Source organism: Pseudophryne corroboree, chromosome 2 (genome assembly GCF_028390025.1).
Source record: "Pseudophryne corroboree isolate aPseCor3 chromosome 2, aPseCor3.hap2, whole genome shotgun sequence".
Lineage (NCBI taxonomy): Eukaryota > Metazoa > Chordata > Amphibia > Anura > Myobatrachidae > Pseudophryne > Pseudophryne corroboree.
In genome coordinates, this window is record NC_086445.1 from 1,048,626,494 (window position 1) to 1,048,645,117 (window position 18,624).

Sequence of the window (18,624 nt, forward strand, 5' to 3'; positions counted from 1 at the left end):
TGTACTGTGTGATTACAGGGACATCACCCAGAGTAACTGGGGGCAGCTCTGTATACTGTGTGATTACAGGGACATCACCCAGAGTAACTGGCGGCAGCTCTGTATACTGTGTGATTACAGGGACATCACCCAGAGTAACTGGCGGCAGCTCTGTATACTGTGTGATTACAGGGACATCACCCAGAGTAACTGGGGGCAGCTCTGTATACTGTGTGATTACAGGGACATCACCCAGAGTAACTGGCGGCAGCTCTGTATACTGTGTGATTACAGGGACATCACCCAGAGTAACTGAGGGCAGCTCTGTATACTGTGTGATTACAGGGACATCACCCAGAGTAACTGGCGGCAGTTCTGTATACTGTGTGATTACAGGGACATCACCCAGAGTAACTGGGGGCAGCTCTGTATACTGTGTGATTACAGGGACATCACCCAGAGTAACTGGGGGCAGCTCTGTGTACTGTGTGATTACAGGGACATCACCCAGAGTAACTGGGGGCAGCACTGTATACTGTGTGATTACAGGGACATCACCCAGAGTAACTGGGGGCAGCTCTGTGTACTGTGTGATTACAGGGACATCACCCAGAGTAACTGGGGGCAGCTCTGTATACTGTGTGATTACAGGGACATCACCCAGAGTAACTGGCGGCAGCTCTGTATACTGTGTGATTACAGGGACATCACCCAGAGTAACTGGCGGCAGCTCTGTATACTGTGTGATTACAGGGACATCACCCAGAGTAACTGGGGGCAGCTCTGTGTACTGTGTGATTACAGGGACATCACCCAGAGTAACTGGGGGCAGCTCTGTATACTGTGTGATTACAGGGACATCACCCAGAGTAACTGGCGGCAGCTCTGTATACTGTGTGATTACAGGGACATCACCCAGAGTAACTGGGGGCAGCTCTGTATACTGTGTGATTACAGGGACATCACCCAGAGTAACTGGGGGCAGCTCTGTATACTGTGTGATTACAGGGACATCACCCAGAGTAACTGGCGGCAGCTCTGTATACTGTGTGATTACAGGGACATCACCCACAGTAACTGGGGGCAGCTCTGTATACTGTGTGATTACAGGGACATCACCCAGAGTAACTGGGGGCAGCTCTGTATACTGTGTGATTACAGGGACATCACCCAGAGTAACTGGGGGCAGCTCTGTATACTGTGTGATTACAGGGACATCACCCAGAGTAACTGGGGGCAGCTCTGTATACTGTGTGATTACAGGGACATCACCCAGAGTAACTGGGGGCAGCTCTGTGTACTGTGTGATTACAGGGACATCACCCAGAGTAACTGGGGGCAGCTCTGTATACTGTGTGATTACAGGGACATCACCCAGAGTAACTGGCGGCAGCTCTGTATACTGTGTGATTACAGGGACATCACCCAGAGTAACTGGGGGCAGCTCTGTATACTGTGTGATTACAGGGACATCACCCAGAGTAACTGGCGGCAGCTCTGTGTACTGTGTGATTACAGGGACATCACCCAGAGTAACTGGCGGCAGCTCTGTATACTGTGTGATTACAGGGGCATCACCCAGAGTAACTGGCGGCAGCTCTGTGTACTGTGTGATTACAGGGACATCACCCAGAGTAACTGGCGGCAGCTCTGTATACTGTGTGATTACAGGGACATCACCCAGAGTAACTGGCGGCAGCTCTGTATACTGTGTGATTACAGGGACATCACCCAGAGTAACTGGCGGCAGCTCTGTATACTGTGTGATTACAGGGGCATCACCCAAAGTAACTGGCGGCAGCTATGTATACTGTGTGATTACAGGGACATCACCCAGAGTAACTGGCGGCAGCTCTGTATACTGTGTGATTACAGGGACATCACCCAGAGTAACTGGGAGCAGCTCTGTATACTGTGTGATTACAGGGACATCACCCAAGAGTAACTGGGGGCAGCTCTGTATACTGTGTGATTACAGGGACATCACCCAGAGTAACTGGGGGCAGCTCTGTATACTGTGTGATTACAGGGGCATCACCCAGAGTAACTGGGGGCAGCTCTGTGTACTGTGTGATTACAGGGACATCACCCAGAGTAATACCCCTTTTACACTCGCAGGAAAATCCCGGGATATTGCACGTGAACACGCATCATCCCGGGATTCTTCTCAGTGTAAATGGGTACATGGACAATTTCCCGGGACGAGCATCCCGGGATTTCATCCCAGGTCAAAAGCAGGGTTGAACCCGGGACCGTCCCGGGAAGCTGTGTAGTGTAAAAGGGTCCGTCCCGGGATTCACTATCCCGGGACTGTTAAAAGGACTTGGATTGGAGCTTTCTTGGGCTCAGAAAAGCTGATGTCATCTTGTCTGAGCCCAAGGCCATTTCTAATGACATACTAATGCATTTGCAGGGATATCCCGGGATCAGTGTAAATGGGGCTGTCCCGGGTCGATCCCAGGTCTTAATGCAGTGTGAAAGGGGTCAGTCCCGGGAATGCATCCCGGGATGCATCCCGGGAGTGACCCGGGAGTGCGAGTGTAAAAGTGGTATAACTGGGGGCAGCTCTGTATACTGTGTGATTACAGGGACATCACCCAGAGTAACTGGCGGCAGCTCTGTATACCGTATGATTACAGGGACATCACCCAGAGTAACTGGGGGCAGCTCTGTAAACTGTGTGATTACAGGGACATCACCCAGAGTAACTGGGGGCAGCTCTGTATACTGTGTGATTACAGGGACATCACCCAGAGTAACTGGGGGCAGCTCTGTATACTGTGTGATTACAGGGACATCACCCAGAGTAACTGGGGGCAGCTCTGTATACTGTGTGATTACAGGGACATCACCCAGAGTAACTGGGGGCAGCTCTGTATACTGTGTGATTACAGGGACATCACCCAGAGTAACTGGGGGCAGCTCTGTGTACTGTGTGATTACAGGGGCATCACCCAGAGTAACTGGGGGCAGCTCTGTGTACTGTGTGATTACAGGGACATCACCCAGAGTAACTGGGGGCAGCTCTGTGTACTGTGTGATTACAGGGACATCACCCAGAGTAACTGGCGGCAGCTCTGTATACTGTGTGATTACAGGGACATCACCCAGAGTAACTGGCGGCAGCTCTGTATACCGTATGATTACAGGGACATCACCCAGAGTAACTGGGGGCAGCTCTGTAAACTGTGTGATTACAGGGACATCACCCAGAGTAACTGGGGGCAGCTCTGTATACCGTGTGATTACAGGGACATCACCCAGAGTAACTGGGGGCAGCTCTGTAAACTGTGTGATTACAGGGACATCACCAAGAGTAACTGGCGGCAGCTCTGTACACTGTGTGATTACAGGGACATCACCCAGAGTAACTGGGGGCAGCTCTGTATACTGTGTGATTACAGGGACATCACCCAGAGTAACTGGGGGCAGCTCTGTGTACTGTGTGATTACAGGGACATCACCCAGAGTAACTGGGGGCAGCTCTGTATACTGTGTGATTACAGGGACATCACCCAGAGTAACTGGGGGCAGCTCTGTATACTGTGTGATTACAGGGACATCACCCAGAGTAACTGGCGGCAGCTCTGTATACTGTGTGATTACAGGGACATCACCCAGAGTAACTGGGGGCAGCTCTGTATACTGTGTGATTACAGGGACATCACCCAGAGTAACTGGCGGCAGCTCTGTGTACTGTGTGATTACAGGGACATCACCCAGAGTAACTGGGGGCAGCTCTGTGTACTGTGTGATTACAGGGACATCACCCAGAGTAACTGGGGGCAGCTCTGTGTACTGTGTGATTACAGGGACATCACCCAGAGTAACTGGGGGCAGCTCTGTATACTGTGTGATTACAGGGACATCACCCAGAGTAACTGGGGGCAGCTCTGTATACTGTGTGATTACAGGGACATCACCCAGAGTAACTGGCGGCAGCTCGGTATAGTGTGTGATTACAGGGACATCACCCAGAGTAACTGGCGGCAGCTCTGTGTACTGTGTGATTACAGGGACATCACCCAGAGTAACTGGGAGCAGCTCTGTATACTGTGTGATTACAGGGACATCACCCAGAGTAACTGGGGGCAGCTCTGTGTACTGTGTGATTACAGGGACATCACCCAGAGTAACTGGGAGCAGCTCTGTGTACTGTGTGATTACAGGGACATCACCCAGAGTAACTGGGGGCAGCTCTGTATACTGTGTGATTACAGGGACATCACCCAGAGTAACTGGGGGCAGCTCTGTATACTGTGTGATTACAGGGACATCACCCAGAGTAACTGGGGGCAGCTTTGTATACTGTGTGATTACAGGGACATCACCCAGAGTAACTGGGGGCAGCTCTGTATACTGTGTGATTACAGGGACATCACCCAGAGTAACTGGCGGCAGCTCTGTATACTGTGTGATTACAGGGACATCACCCAGAGTAACTGGCGGCAGCTCTGTATACTGTGTGATTACAGGGACATCACCCAGAGTAACTGGCGGCAGCTCTGTATACTGTGTGATTACAGGGACATCACCCAGAGTAACTGGCGGCAGCTCTGTATACTGTGTGATTACAGGGACATCACCCAGAGTAACTGGGGGCAGCTCTGTATACTGTGTGATTACAGGGACATCACCCAGAGTAACTGGGGGCAGCTCTGTATACTGTGTGATTACAGGGACATCACCCAGAGTAACTGGGGGCAGCTCTGTGTACTGTGTGATTACAGGGACATCACCCATAGTAACTGGGGGCAGCTCTGTGTACTGTGTGATTACAGGGACATCACCCAGAGTAACTGGGGGCAGCTCTGTGTACTGTGTGATTACAGGGACATCACCCAGAGTAACTGGGGGCAGCTCTGTGTACTGTGTGATTACAGGGACATCACCCAGAGTAACTGGCGGCAGCTCTGTATACTGTGTGATTACAGGGACATCACCCAGAGTAACTGGCGGCAGCTCTGTATACTGTGTGATTACAGGGACATCACCCAGAGTAACTGGCGGCAGCTTTGTATATTGTGTGATTATAGGGACATCACCCAGAGTAACTGGGGGCAGCTCTGTATACTGTGTGATTACAGGGACATCACCCAGAGTAACTGGCGGCAGCTCTGTATACTGTGCGATTACAGTGACATCACCCAGAGTAACTGGCGGCAGCTCTGTATACTGTGTGATAACAGGGACATCACCCAGAGTAACTGGCGGCAGCTCTGTATACTGTGTGATTACAGGGACATCACCCAGAGTAACTGGGGGCAGCTCTGTATACTGTGTGATTACAGGGACATCACCCAGAGTAACTGGGGGCAGCTCTGTATACTGTGTGATTACAGGGACATCACCCAGAGTAACTGGGGGCAGCTCTGTATACTGTGTGATTACAGGGACATCACCCAGAGTAACTGGCGGCAGCTCTGTATACTGTGTGATTACAGGGACATCACCCAGAGTAACTGGGGGCAGCTCTGTATACTGTGTGATTACAGGGACATCACCCAGAGTAACTGGCGGCAGCTCTGTGTACTGTGTGATTATGGGAACATGATATGGATGTTTAACTAATCATCAAACTCTTACCAAATATGTTGGTGGAGTGCCCCTTCCTTGCGATAGGTTTAAGCTCATTGTGGCCCCAGCCATACTGTTTATAATTATCCCATGCATGCTTCATCATCTGGAAAGAGAAAACATCAAAGTCATATGGCGAAACAGCTGTACTGCAATACCCTATAACAGTGGGGGTAACACAGCTGTGGTGCGATACCCTATAATAGTGGAGGTGACACAGCTGTGGTGCGATACCCTATAATAGTGGAGGTGACACAGCTGTGGTGCGATACCCTATAATAGTGGAGGTGACACAGCTGTGCTGCGATACCCTATAATAGTGGAGGTGACATAGCTGTGCAGCGATGCCCTATAATAGTGGAGGCGACACAGCTATGCTGTGATGCCCTATAATAGTGGAGGTGACACAGCTGTGCTGCAATACCCTATAATAGTGGAGGGGACTCAGCTGTGCTGCAATACCCTATAACAGCGGAGGTGACACAGCTGTGCTGCAATACCCTATAACAGCGGAGGTGACACAGCTGTGCTGCAATACCCTATAATAGTGGAGGTGACACAGCTCTGCTGCGATACCCTATAACAGTGGAGGTGACACAGCTCTGCTGCGATACCCTAGAGTAGTGGAGGTGACAGCTGTGCTGCGATACCCTATAATAGTGGGGGTGACACAGATCTGCTGCGATACCCTATAGTAGTGGAGGTGACAGATGTGCTGCGATACCCTATAATAGTGGAGGTGACACAGCTGTGCTGCAATACCCTATAATAGTGGAGGTGACACAGCTGTGCTGCAATACCCTATAATAGTGGAGGTGACCGCTGTGCTGCAATACCCTATAGCAGTGGAGGTGACACAGCTGTGCAGCAATACCCTATAATAGTACACAGCTGTGTTGCAATACCCTATCATAGTGGAGGTGACACAGCTGTGCTGCGATACCCTATAATAGTGGAGGTGACACAGCTGTGCTGCGATACCCTATAATAGTGGAGGTGACACAGCTGTGCTGCGATGCCCTATAATAGTGGAGGTGACACAGCTGTGCTGCGATACCCTATAGTAGTGGAGGTGACACAGCTGTAGTGCGATACCCTATAGCAGTGGAGGTGACACAGCTGTGCTGCAATACCCTATAATAGTGCACATCACACAGCTGTGCTGCAATACCCTATAGTAGTGGAGGTGACACAGATGTGCTGTGATACCCTATAGTAGTGGAGGTGACACAGCTGTGCTGCGATACCCTATAACAGTGGAGGTGACACAGCTGTGCTGCAATAACCTACAGTAGTGGAGGTGACACACCTGTGTTGCAATACACTATCATAGTGGAGGTGACACAGCTGTGCTGCGATACCCTATAAAAGTGGAGGTGACACAGCTGTGCTCCACTACCCTATAGTAGTGGAGGTGACACAGATGGCTGCGATACCCTATAGTAGTGGAGGTGACACATCTGTGCTCCAATACCCTATAGTAGTGGAGGTGACACAGCTGTGCTGCAATACCCTATAATAGTGGACGTGACAGTTGTGCTGCAATACCCTATAATAGTGGAGGTGACACAGCTGTGCTGTAATACCCTATAATAGTGGAGGTGACACAGCTGTGCTGTAATACCCTATAATAGTGGAGGTGACACAGCTGTGCTGCGATACCCTATAACAGTGTAGGTGACACAGCTGTGCTGCGATACCCTATAACAGTGTAGGTGACACAGCTGTGCTGCGATACCCTATAATAGTGTAGGTGACACAGCTGTGCTGCAATACCCTATAATAGTGTAGGTGACACAGCTGTGCTGCAATACCCTATAGTAGTGGAGGGGACACAGCTGTGCTGCAATACCCTATAGTAGTGGAGGTGACACAGCTGTGCTGCGATACCCTATACTAGTGGAGGTGACAGCTGTGCTGCGATACCCTATAACAGTGGAGGAGACACACCTGTGCTGCAATACCCTATCATAGTGGAGGTGACACAGCTATGCTGCAATACCCTATAGTAGTGGAGGGGACACAGCTGTGCTGCAATACCCTATAGTAGTGGAGGTGACACAGCTGTGCTGCGATACCCTATACTAGTGGAGGTGACAGCTGTGCTGCGATACCCTATAACAGTGGAGGAGACACACCTGTGCTGCAATACCCTATCATAGTGGAGGTGACACAGCTATGCTGCAATACCCTATCATAGTGGAGGTGACAGAGCTGTGCTGCGATACCCTATAATAGTGGAGGTGACAGCTGTGCTGTAATACCCTATAATAGTGGAGGTGACACAGCTGTGCTGCAATACCCTATAACAGTGGAGGTGACACAGCTGTGCTGCGATACCCTATAAAAGTGTAGGTGACACAGCTGTGCTGCGATACCCTATAATAGTGTAGGTGACACAGCTGTGCTGCGATACCCTATAGTAGTGGAGGTGACACAGCTGTGCTGCAATACCCTATAGTAGTGGAGGTGACACAGATGTGCTGTGATACCCTATAGTAGTGGAGGTGACACAGCTGTGCTGCGATACCCTATAACAGTGGAGGTGACACAGCTGTGCTGCAATAACCTATAGTAGTGGAGGTGACACACCTGTGTTGCAATACACTATCATAGTGGACGTGACACAGTTGTGCTCCACTACCCTATAGTAGTGGAGGTGACACAGATGGCTGCGATACCCTATAGTAGTGGAGGTGACACAGCTGTGCTCCAATACCCTATAGTAGTGGAGGTGACACAGCTGTGCTGCAATACCCTATAATAGTGGACGTGACACAGCTGTGCTTCAATACCCTATAGTAGTGGAAGTGATACACCTGTGCTGCGATACCCTATAATAGTGGAGGTGACACAGCTGTGCTGTAATACCCTATAATAGTGGAGGTGACACAGCTGTGCTGCGATACCCTATAATAGTGTAGGTGACACAGCTGTGCTGCGATACCCTATAATAGTGTAGGTGACACAGCTGTGCTGCGATACCCTATAATAGTGTAGGTGACACAGCTGTGCTGCAATACCCTATAGTAGTGGAGGGGACACAGCTGTGCTGCAATACCCTATAGTAGTGGAGGTGACACAGCTGTGCTGCGATACCCTATAGTAGTGGAGGTGACACAGCTGTGCTGCGATACCCTATAATAGTGGAGGTGACACAGCTGTGCTGCGATACCCTATAATAGTGGAGGTGACACAGCTGTGCTGCGATGCCCTATAATAGTGGAGGTGACACAGCTGTGCTGCGATACCCTATAGTAGTGGAGGTGACACAGCTGTAGTGCGATACCCTATAGTAGTGGAGGTGACACAGCTATGCTGCAATACCCTATCATAGTGGAGGTGACAGAGCTGTGCTGCGATACCCTATAATAGTGGAGGTGACAGCTGTGCTGTAATACCCTATAATAGTGTAGGTGACACAGCTGTGCTGCAATACCCTATAATAGTGTAGGTGACACAGCTGTGCTGCGATACCCTATAATAGTGTAGGTGACACAGCTGTGCTGCAATACCCTATAGTAGTGGAGGTGACACAGCTGTGCTGCGATACCCTATAGTAGTGGAGGTGACACAGCTGTGCTGCGATACCCTATAGTAGTGGAGGTGACACAGCTGTGCTGCGATACCCTATAACAGTGGAGGAGACACACCTGTGCTGCAATACCCTATCATAGTGGAGGTGACACAGCTATGCTGCGATACCCTATCATAGTGGAGGTGACACAGCTGTGCTGCAATACCCTATAATAGTGGAGGTGACACAGCTGTGCTCGAATACCCTATCATAGTGGAGGTGACACAGCTGTGCTGCGATACCCTATAATAGTGGAGGTGACACAGCTGTGCTCGAATACCCTATAGTAGTGGAGGTGACAGCTGTGCTGCGATACCCTATAATAGTGGAGGTGACAGCTGTGCTGCGATACCCTATAACAGTGGAGGAGACACACCTGTGCTGCAATACCCTATCATAGTGGAGGTGACACAGCTATGCTGCGATACCCTATCATAGTGGAGGTGACACAGCTATGCTGCGATACCCTATCATAGTGGAGGTGACACAGCTGTGCTGCAATACCCTATAATAGTGGAGGTGACACAGCTGTGCTCGAATACCCTATCATAGTGGAGGTGACACAGCTGTGCTGCGATACCCTATAATAGTGGAGGTGACACAGCTGTGCTCGAATACCCTATAGTAGTGGAGGTGACAGCTGTGCTGCGATACCCTATAATAGTGGAGGTGACACAGCTGTGCTCGAATACCCTATAGTAGTGGAGGTGACAGCTGTGCTGCGATACCCTATAATAGTGGAGGTGACACAGCTGTGCTCGAATACCCTATAGTAGTGGAGGTGACAGCTGTGCTGCGATACCCTATAATAGTGGAGGTGACACAGCTGTGCTCGAATACCCTATAGTAGTGGAGGTGACAGCTGTGCTGCGATACCCTATAATAGTGGAGGTGACACAGCTGTGCTCGAATACCCTATAGTAGTGGAGGTGACAGCTGTGCTGCGATACCCTATAATAGTGGAGGTGACACAGCTGTGCACAAGGGTAGCACGGTCACAGTCTAGTGGGACACAGGCCAGCGCTGGTGAGAGAACGGACTACGCAGGGACCAGGCATTTCTCTGCTCTCTGCCCACGTGCTGCAGGAAGGGTCTGTCCGCTTGTGGCTGGTTACTTAGAGTAATGTGGAGGCGATTCTTCTATCATCCTAACTCAGCAGGGAATATTATTCCATTAACTTTTAAAGGTTACATTACTGCTGTTATTTATCAAGCTGGGTTCTCCGTGTCTTCGCAATAAAAGTAATGCAGATAATTGGAAAGGGCTGATGAGAGATAGGATAATTAGGGGCACACATACAGAGGCTCCCAGTATCCCCATCAGTGGAGGCACGGAATGCCTCTGCTCTCGGGCTGGTACACGTGTACTGGGTGCCAGCTCTTTGCAGCCTCGTACCCTCTCTGATCCCCTCTTCATGGGCGGCTAATGACAGGCAGCTGGCAGCAGCTATTGCAGACCTCCTGCTGGGCTTGAAGCATCGTTAGGAAGAAGAGCTTTTAATTGCCATTAGAGAGAGCTGTGAGTGGTTGGCACAGACACAAGATATTGGTGAGATGCCACAGAGCGCAGTGGGTCAGGAGGAAATGCAGCGGATGCAGAACACAAGGCCGGAGAGAGACCAGGACTGGCAGCAACTGGAAATAACGTGGGCATCAGGTGCCAATGGGAGGGGGGGTCAGTGAAATGAGCGACCCCCCTCAGGAAACAGTAGCGATCATCCATCTCCGGTGGCAGCAAACCCACGGGGGAGGCGAGGTTCTTGTGTGGCAATAACGCCATCATCAGTGGATCAGAAAGTCCACTAATCATTAACACTACAATCTGTCCACTCTTATAGTAGAAGCACGGGCAGGCCGGACCCACGGACACTGGAGTCTCACATTTACTACCCCCACCCCTATGTATCACGCTTCCTCGCATAACTGTACGGGCTTCATATAACATTAGATTAAACGCCTTTTCCTATTAACTAGTTTCACACTCGAGCTGGTAACAAAATGGCCGCCAACTACTCAGAATACAATAAGTAGTGGATGCAGGCAACGCTTATTACTGCGTATATACAGCGCCGGATACCTCTCAGGATGCGACCAGATCCGCTCGGCCAGTGTACGTGCCTCGTCTGTGGCACATCGCCACCAGTGTATATTTCCACCCATCCCTATCTCAAGCGCAGATGATACTAAGCGGCGTACGTATAACTGCGGGCCTGCATAAGACGCATCAGCGTGAACTCGCCCCCCACTGAGCTCTGCCTATAAAAGAGGTGGCCCCTTCCCGCGTTCCCCCTATCTGGCCGTAAAAATGGAAGCGCCCGTTAGCGTCTGTTCTCTTCATGGGCCTGCGCAGAATACGTGACACCAGCTGACCTACAAGTCCGTATCACCATTCCCATGGTCCTACTTCTCCCGCCTCCACCGAACTTATTCTGTACGTAGGATGGACATCCACCTCTCCCCACTCACCCCCATGCCCATCAGGAGCCCCAATCCCAAAAAAGGTCTGAGATAAAGGTAAAATCACTGCAGACAGATAGAGGAAGAGAATAAACAGACGCGGCATCAGGCAGGAAAGTGATATTCCCCTAATGGCGCCTGGCCAAGCACAATAGAACGGTTTTCTTATGTGGAGAGCACTGATTGGGCTGTTGGGCTGTGGTCCAATCAAAACCATGGACACAATTCCCCTGCCTCCGCCGGTTATGGGATAGGATTGTACTTGTGGGTGGTTCATCTTCAGCATCCTGTAATGACAGTGTAGTACCCCCCATGACATGGTCATACTCTGGTACTCTAACGCCGTATCCCTATACAGCCACACATCTCACCTCCTTGATTTTGTCCCTTTTCTCTCGGTTCTCAGGGTCCCCGGGGTCCCCGCTCTTTAGCTCCGGCAGGTTGGGGACCGGAGCCAGCGGCATGGGTTGGTTATCCTTCTTTTTAAGATCTTCCATCAGCTTGTTCTTCTCGGTCTGGATCTCGACCTTGATCTCATCTCGAGACTTCTTCAGCTTCTCCTTGGCCTCTTCTAGAGCGCGCTCGTGGTCGGCTCGGATCTTGTTCCTCAGCTGCTCTTCATCCTCTCTGAAAGACAGGAAGACATGCCGTGGTCTGTAGGACCCAATGAAGTACACAGAGACCACGTTACACACAGGCTGCCACCGGCTAGAGAGACGGACGGAACTCGGCAACTGCACCATGTATCACATCTTGCTTATATACAATACAAGGGAGCAGATGTACTAAGCCTGGAGAAGGGATAAGGCAGTGATAAGCGCTAGGTGATAATGCACCAGCCAATCATTACGGTTTAAAAAATGAGTTAGGAGCTGACTGGCTGGTGCGTTATCACTTCTCCATGCTTAATACATCTGCCCCAAGGTGAGAAACACACAGACAAGGAACACTTGGGGGGGGCAACAGATGAACAGGACATAGATCACATGATAATACAGGGGGACGGCTGCAGGGTGGTACAGTGGAAGGTTGAGGTTTGCAGTGCACAGTATAGACTGGATGTGAATATAGAGTGAATGATAACGCTGGGGCATCTGTATGGGGGGGGACGAGCGGCATTACACAGCCCTTCCTGTGTGAAAGACGACGCACTTCTCGCCGCGGTATGACAGCCAGCTGGGCTTTTTAATAAGCAGTTATAAGACGCGGCAGGAGATCGCTCGCTGAGCTCATTAGGATAGAAATATACAGAAATGACTGATACTCATAATAATACAATTTCACCTCTATCTCCGTGTAAAAGAAAAAGCCGTACCACTGACGCCAGCCCGTAATACGCAGGATTTCCACGTTTTACTGTCAAATCTGAGGGGCAGACGTAGCGAATATTTGAATGATCACACTAAGAACATGGGCGTCACACACTGATGTGACTTGCTGGAAGTCTGATCCAGGCATCCCTACATCTAACTACCGTTATAGGCAATATCACTAGTACAGTACCGTGGCTCCCCCCATTCCTGGCAGCTTGTACAGTACCGTGGCTCCCCCCCATTCCTGGCAGCTAGTACAGTACCGTGGCTCCCCCTTTCCTGGCAGCTAGTACAGTACCGTGGCTCCCCTCATTCCTGGCAGCTAGTACAGTACCGTGGCTCCCCCTTTCCTGGCAGCTAGTACAGTACCGTGGCTCCCCTCATTCCTGGCAGCTAGTACAGTACCGTGGCTCCCCTCATTACTGGCAGCTAGTACAGTACCGTGGCTCCCCCTTTCCTCGCAGCTAGTACAGTACCGTGGCTCCCCTCATTCCTGGCAGCTAGTACAGTACCGTGGCTCCCCTCATTCCTGGCAGCTAGTACAGTACCGTGGCTCCCCTCATTCCTGGCAGCTAGTACAGTACCGTGGCTCCCCCTTTCCTGGCAGCTAGTACAGTACCATGGCTCCCCTCATTCCTGGCAGCTAGTACAGTACCATGGCTCCCCCTTTCCTGGCAGCTAGTACAGTACCATGGCTCCCCTCATTCCTGGCAGCTAGTACAGTACCGTGGCTCCCCCTTTCCTGGCAGCTAGTACAGTACCGTGGCTCCCCCTTTCCTGGCAGCTAGTACAGTACCGTGGCTCCCCCTTTCCTGGAAGCTAGTACAGTACCGTGGCTCCCCCTTTCCTGGCAGCTAGTACAGTACCTTGGCTCCCCCTTTCCTGACAGCTAGTACAGTACCATGGTTCCCCCTTTCCTGGAAGCTAGTACAGTACCGTGGCTCCCCCTTTCCTGGCAGCTAGTACAGTACCGTGGCTCCCCCTTTCCTGGCAGCTAGTACAGTACCATGGCTCTCCCTTTCCTGGCAGGCTAGTACAGTGCCATGGCTCCTCCTTTCCTGGCAGCTAGTACAGTACCGTGGCTCCCCCTTTCCTGGCAGCTAGTACAGTACCGTGGCTCCCCCTTTCCTGGCAGCTAGTACAGTACCATGGCTCTCCCTTTCCTGGCAGGCTAGTACAGTACCATGGCTCCCCCTTTCCTGGCAGCTTGTACAGAACCGTGGCTCCCCCTTTCCTGGAAGCTAGTACAGTACTGTTGCTCCCCCTTTCCTGGCAGCTAGTACAGTACCATGGCTCCCCCCCTTCCTGGCAGCTAGTACAGTACAGTGGCTCCCCCTTCCTGGAAGCTAGTACAGTACAGAGGCTCCCCTCATTCCTGGCAGCTAGTACAGTACCATGGCTCCCCCTTTCCTGGCAGCTAGTACAGTACCGTGGCTCCCCCTTTCCTGGCAGCTAGTACAGTACCGTGGCTCCCCTCATTCCTGGCAGCTAGTACAGTACCGTGGCTCCCCCTTTCCTGGCAGCTAGTACAGTACCGTGGCTCCCCTCATTCCTGGCAGCTAGTACAGTACCGTGGCTCCCCTCATTCCTGGCAGCTAGTACAGTACCGTGGCTCCCCCTTTCCTCGCAGCTAGTACAGTACCATGGCTCCCCTCATTCCTGGCAGCTAGTACAGTACCGCGGCTCCCCTCATTCCTGGCAGCTAGTACAGTACCATGGCTCCCCCTTTCCTGGCAGCTAGTACAGTACCATGGCTCCCCTCATTCCTGGCAGCTAGTACAGTACCGTGGCTCCCCCTTTCCTGGCAGCTAGTACAGTACCGTGGCTCCCCCTTTCCTGGAAGCTAGTACAGTACCGTGGCTCCCCCTTTCCTGGCAGCTAGTACAGTACCTTGGCTCCCCCTTTCCTGACAGCTAGTACAGTACCATGGTTCCCCCTTTCCTGGAAGCTAGTACAGTACCGTGGCTCCCCCTTTCCTGGCAGCTAGTACAGTACCGTGGCTCCCCCTTTCCTGGCAGCTAGTACAGTACCATGGCTCTCCCTTTCCTGGCAGGCTAGTACAGTACCATGGCTCCTCCTTTCCTGGCAGCTAGTACAGTACCGTGGCTCCCCCTTTCCTGGCAGCTAGTACAGTACCGTGGCTCCCCCTTTCCTGGCAGCTAGTACAGTACCATGGCTCTCCCTTTCCTGTCAGGCTAGTACAGTACCACGGCTCCCCCTTTCCTGGCAGCTTGTACAGAACCGTGGCTCCCCCTTTCCTGGAAGCTAGTACAGTACTGTTGCTCCCCCTTTCCTGGCAGCTAGTACAGTACCATGGCTCCCCCCCTTCCTGGCAGCTAGTACAGTACAGTGGCTCCCCCTTCCTGGAAGCTAGTACAGTACAGTGGCTCCCCTCATTCCTGGCAGCTAGTACAGTACCGTGGCTCCCCCTTTCCTGGCAGCTAGTACAGTACCATGACTCCCCCTTTCCTGGCAGCTAGTACAGTACCGTGGCTCCCCCTTCTGCTCCCCCTTTCCTGGAAGCTAGTACATTACCGTGGCTCCCCCTTTCCTGGAAGCTAGTACAGTACCGTGGCTCCTCCTTTCCTGGCAGCTAGTACAGTACCATGGCTCCCCCTTTCCTGGCAGCTAGTACAGTACCGTGGCTCCCCCTTTCCTGGAAGCTAGTACAGTACCATGGCTCCCCCTTTCCTGGCAGCTAGTACAGTACCATGGCTCCCCCTTTCCTGGCAGCTAGTACAGTACCATGGTTCCCCCTTTCCTGGAAGCTAGTAGAGTACCGTGGCTCCCACTTTCCTGGCAGCTAGTACAGTACCGTGGCTCCCCCTTTCCTGGCAGCTAGTACAGTACCGTGGCTCCCCTCATTCCTGGCAGCTAGTACAGTACAGTGGCTCCCCCTTTCCTGGAAGCTAGTACAGTACCGTGGCTCCCCCTTTCCTGGCAGCTAGTACAGTACCTTGGCTCCCTCTTTCCTGGCAGCTAGTACAGTACCATGGCTCCCCCTTTCCTGGCAGCTAGTACAGTACCATGACTCCTCCTTTCCTGGCAGCTAGTACAGTACCGTGGCTCCCCCTTTCCTGGCAGCTAGTACAGTACCGTGGCTCCCCTCATTCCTGGCAGCTAGTACAGTACCGTGGCTCCCCCTTTCCTGGCAGCTAGTACAGTACCGTGGCTCCCCTCATTCCTGGCAGCTAGTACAGTACCGTGGCTCCCCTCATTACTGGCAGCTAGTACAGTACCGTGGCTCCCCCTTTCCTCACAGCTAGTACAGTACCGTGGCTCCCCTCATTCCTGGCAGCTAGTACAGTACCGTGGCTCCCCTCATTCCTGGCAGCTAGTACAGTACCGTGGCTCCCCCTTTCCTGGCAGCTAGTACAGTACCATGGCTCCCCTCATTCCTGGCAGCTAGTACAGTACCATGGCTCCCCCTTTCCTGGCAGCTAGTACAGTACCATGGCTCCCCCTTTCCTGGAAGCTAGTACAGTACCGTGGCTCCCCCTTTCCTGGCAGCTAGTACAGTACCGTGGCTCCCCCTTTCCTGGCAGCTAGTACAGTACCATGGCTCTCCCTTTCCTGGCAGGCTAGTACAGTGCCATGGCTCCTCCTTTCCTGGCAGCTAGTACAGTACCGTGGCTCCCCCTTTCCTGGCAGCTAGTACAGTACCGTGGCTCCCCCTTTCCTGGCAGCTAGTACAGTACCATGGCTCTCCCTTTCCTGGCAGGCTAGTACAGTACCATGGCTCCCCCTTTCCTGGCAGCTTGTACAGAACCGTGGCTCCCCCTTTCCTGGAAGCTAGTACAGTACTGTTGCTCCCCCTTTCCTGGCAGCTAGTACAGTACCATGGCTCCCCCCCTTCCTGGCAGCTAGTACAGTACAGTGGCTCCCCCTTCCTGGAAGCTAGTACAGTACAGAGGCTCCCCTCATTCCTGGCAGCTAGTACAGTACCATGGCTCCCCCTTTCCTGGCAGCTAGTACAGTACCGTGGCTCCCCCTTTCCTGGCAGCTAGTACCGTACCGTGGCTCCCCTCATTCCTGGCTAGTACAGTACCGTGGCTCCCCCTTTCCTGGCAGCTAGTACAGTACCGTGGCTCCCCTCATTCCTGGCAGCTAGTACAGTACCGTGGCTCCCCTCATTCCTGGCAGCTAGTACAGTACCGTGGCTCCCCCTTTCCTGGCAGCTAGTACAGTACCATGGCTCCCCTCATTCCTGGCAGCTAGTACAGTACCGTGGCTCCCCTCATTCCTGGCAGCTAGTACAGTACCATGGCTCCCCCTTTCCTGGCAGCTAGTACAGTACCATGGCTCCCCTCATTCCTGGCAGCTAGTACAGTACCGTGGCTCCCCCTTTCCTGGCAGCTAGTACAGTACCGTGGCTCCCCCTTTCCTGGAAGCTAGTACAGTACCGTGGCTCCCCCTTTCCTGGCAGCTAGTACAGTACCTTGGCTCCCCCTTTCCTGACAGCTAGTACAGTACCATGGTTCCCCCTTTCCTGGAAGCTAGTACAGTACCGTGGCTCCCCCTTTCCTGGCAGCTAGTACAGTACCGTGGCTCCCCCTTTCCTGGCAGCTAGTACAGTACCATGGCTCTCCCTTTCCTGGCAGGCTAGTACAGTACCATGGCTCCTCCTTTCCTGGCAGCTAGTACAGTACCGTGGCTCCCCCTTTCCTGGCAGCTAGTACAGTACCGTGGCTCCCCCTTTCCTGGCAGCTAGTACAGTACCATGGCTCTCCCTTTCCTGTCAGGCTAGTACAGTACCATGGCTCCCCCTTTCCTGGCAGCTTGTACAGAACCGTGGCTCCCCCTTTCCTGGAAGCTAGTACAGTACTGTTGCTCCCCCTTTCCTGGCAGCTAGTACAGTACCATGGCTCCCCCCCTTCCTGGCAGCTAGTACAGTACAGTGGCTCCCCCTTCCTGGAAGCTAGTACAGTACAGTGGCTCCCCTCATTCCTGGCAGCTAGTACAGTACCGTGGCTCCCCCTTTCCTGGCAGCTAGTACAGTACCATGACTCCCCCTTTCCTGGCAGCTAGTACAGTACCGTGGCTCCCCCTTCTGCTCCCCCTTTCCTGGAAGCTAGTACATTACCGTGGCTCCCCCTTTCCTGGAAGCTAGTACAGTACCGTGGCTCCTCCTTTCCTGGCAGCTAGTACAGTACCATGGCTCCCCCTTTCCTGGCAGCTAGTACAGTACCGTGGCTCCCCCTTTCCTGGAAGCTAGTACAGTACCATGGCTCCCCCTTTCCTGGCAGCTAGTACAGTACCATGGCTCCCCCTTTCCTGGCAGCTAGTACAGTACCATGGTTCCCCCTTTCCTGGAAGCTAGTAGAGTACCGTGGCTCCCACTTTCCTGGCAGCTAGTACAGTACCGTGGCTCCCCCTTTCCTGGCAGCTAGTACAGTACCGTGGCTCCCCTCATTCCTGGCAGCTAGTACAGTACAGTGGCTCCCCCTTTCCTGGAAGCTAGTACAGTACCGTGGCTCCCCCTTTCCTGGCAGCTAGTACAGTACCTTGGCTCCCTCTTTCCTGGCAGCTAGTACAGTACCATGGCTCCCCCTTTCCTGGCAGCTAGTACAGTACCATGACTCCTCCTTTCCTGGCAGCTAGTACAGTACCGTGGCTCCCCCTTTCCTGGCAGCTAGTACAGTACCGTGGCTCCCCTCATTCCTGGCAGCTAGTACAGTACCGTGGCTCCCCCTTTCCTGGCAGCTAGTACAGTACCGTGGC

General features: G+C 52.5%; 1 protein-coding gene across 1 annotated transcript in view; it reads right to left on the reverse strand.

The window, feature by feature from the left end:
• The window catches only part of MAN1A2 (mannosidase alpha class 1A member 2), a 70,414-nt gene extending 58,231 nt beyond the window's left edge, over window positions 1-12,183 (reverse strand). Inside the window, exons 1-2 of the mRNA XM_063956885.1 lie at window positions 11,962-12,183; window positions 5,566-5,662 (exon numbers count right to left, since the gene is read on the reverse strand). Coding sequence (XP_063812955.1) covers window positions 5,566-5,662; window positions 11,962-12,087 — 223 coding nt within the window. The 5' untranslated portion in view covers window positions 12,088-12,183. The remainder of the gene's footprint in view (window positions 1-5,565; window positions 5,663-11,961) is intronic.
• Between the last annotated feature and the right edge of the window lie 6,441 nt (window positions 12,184-18,624).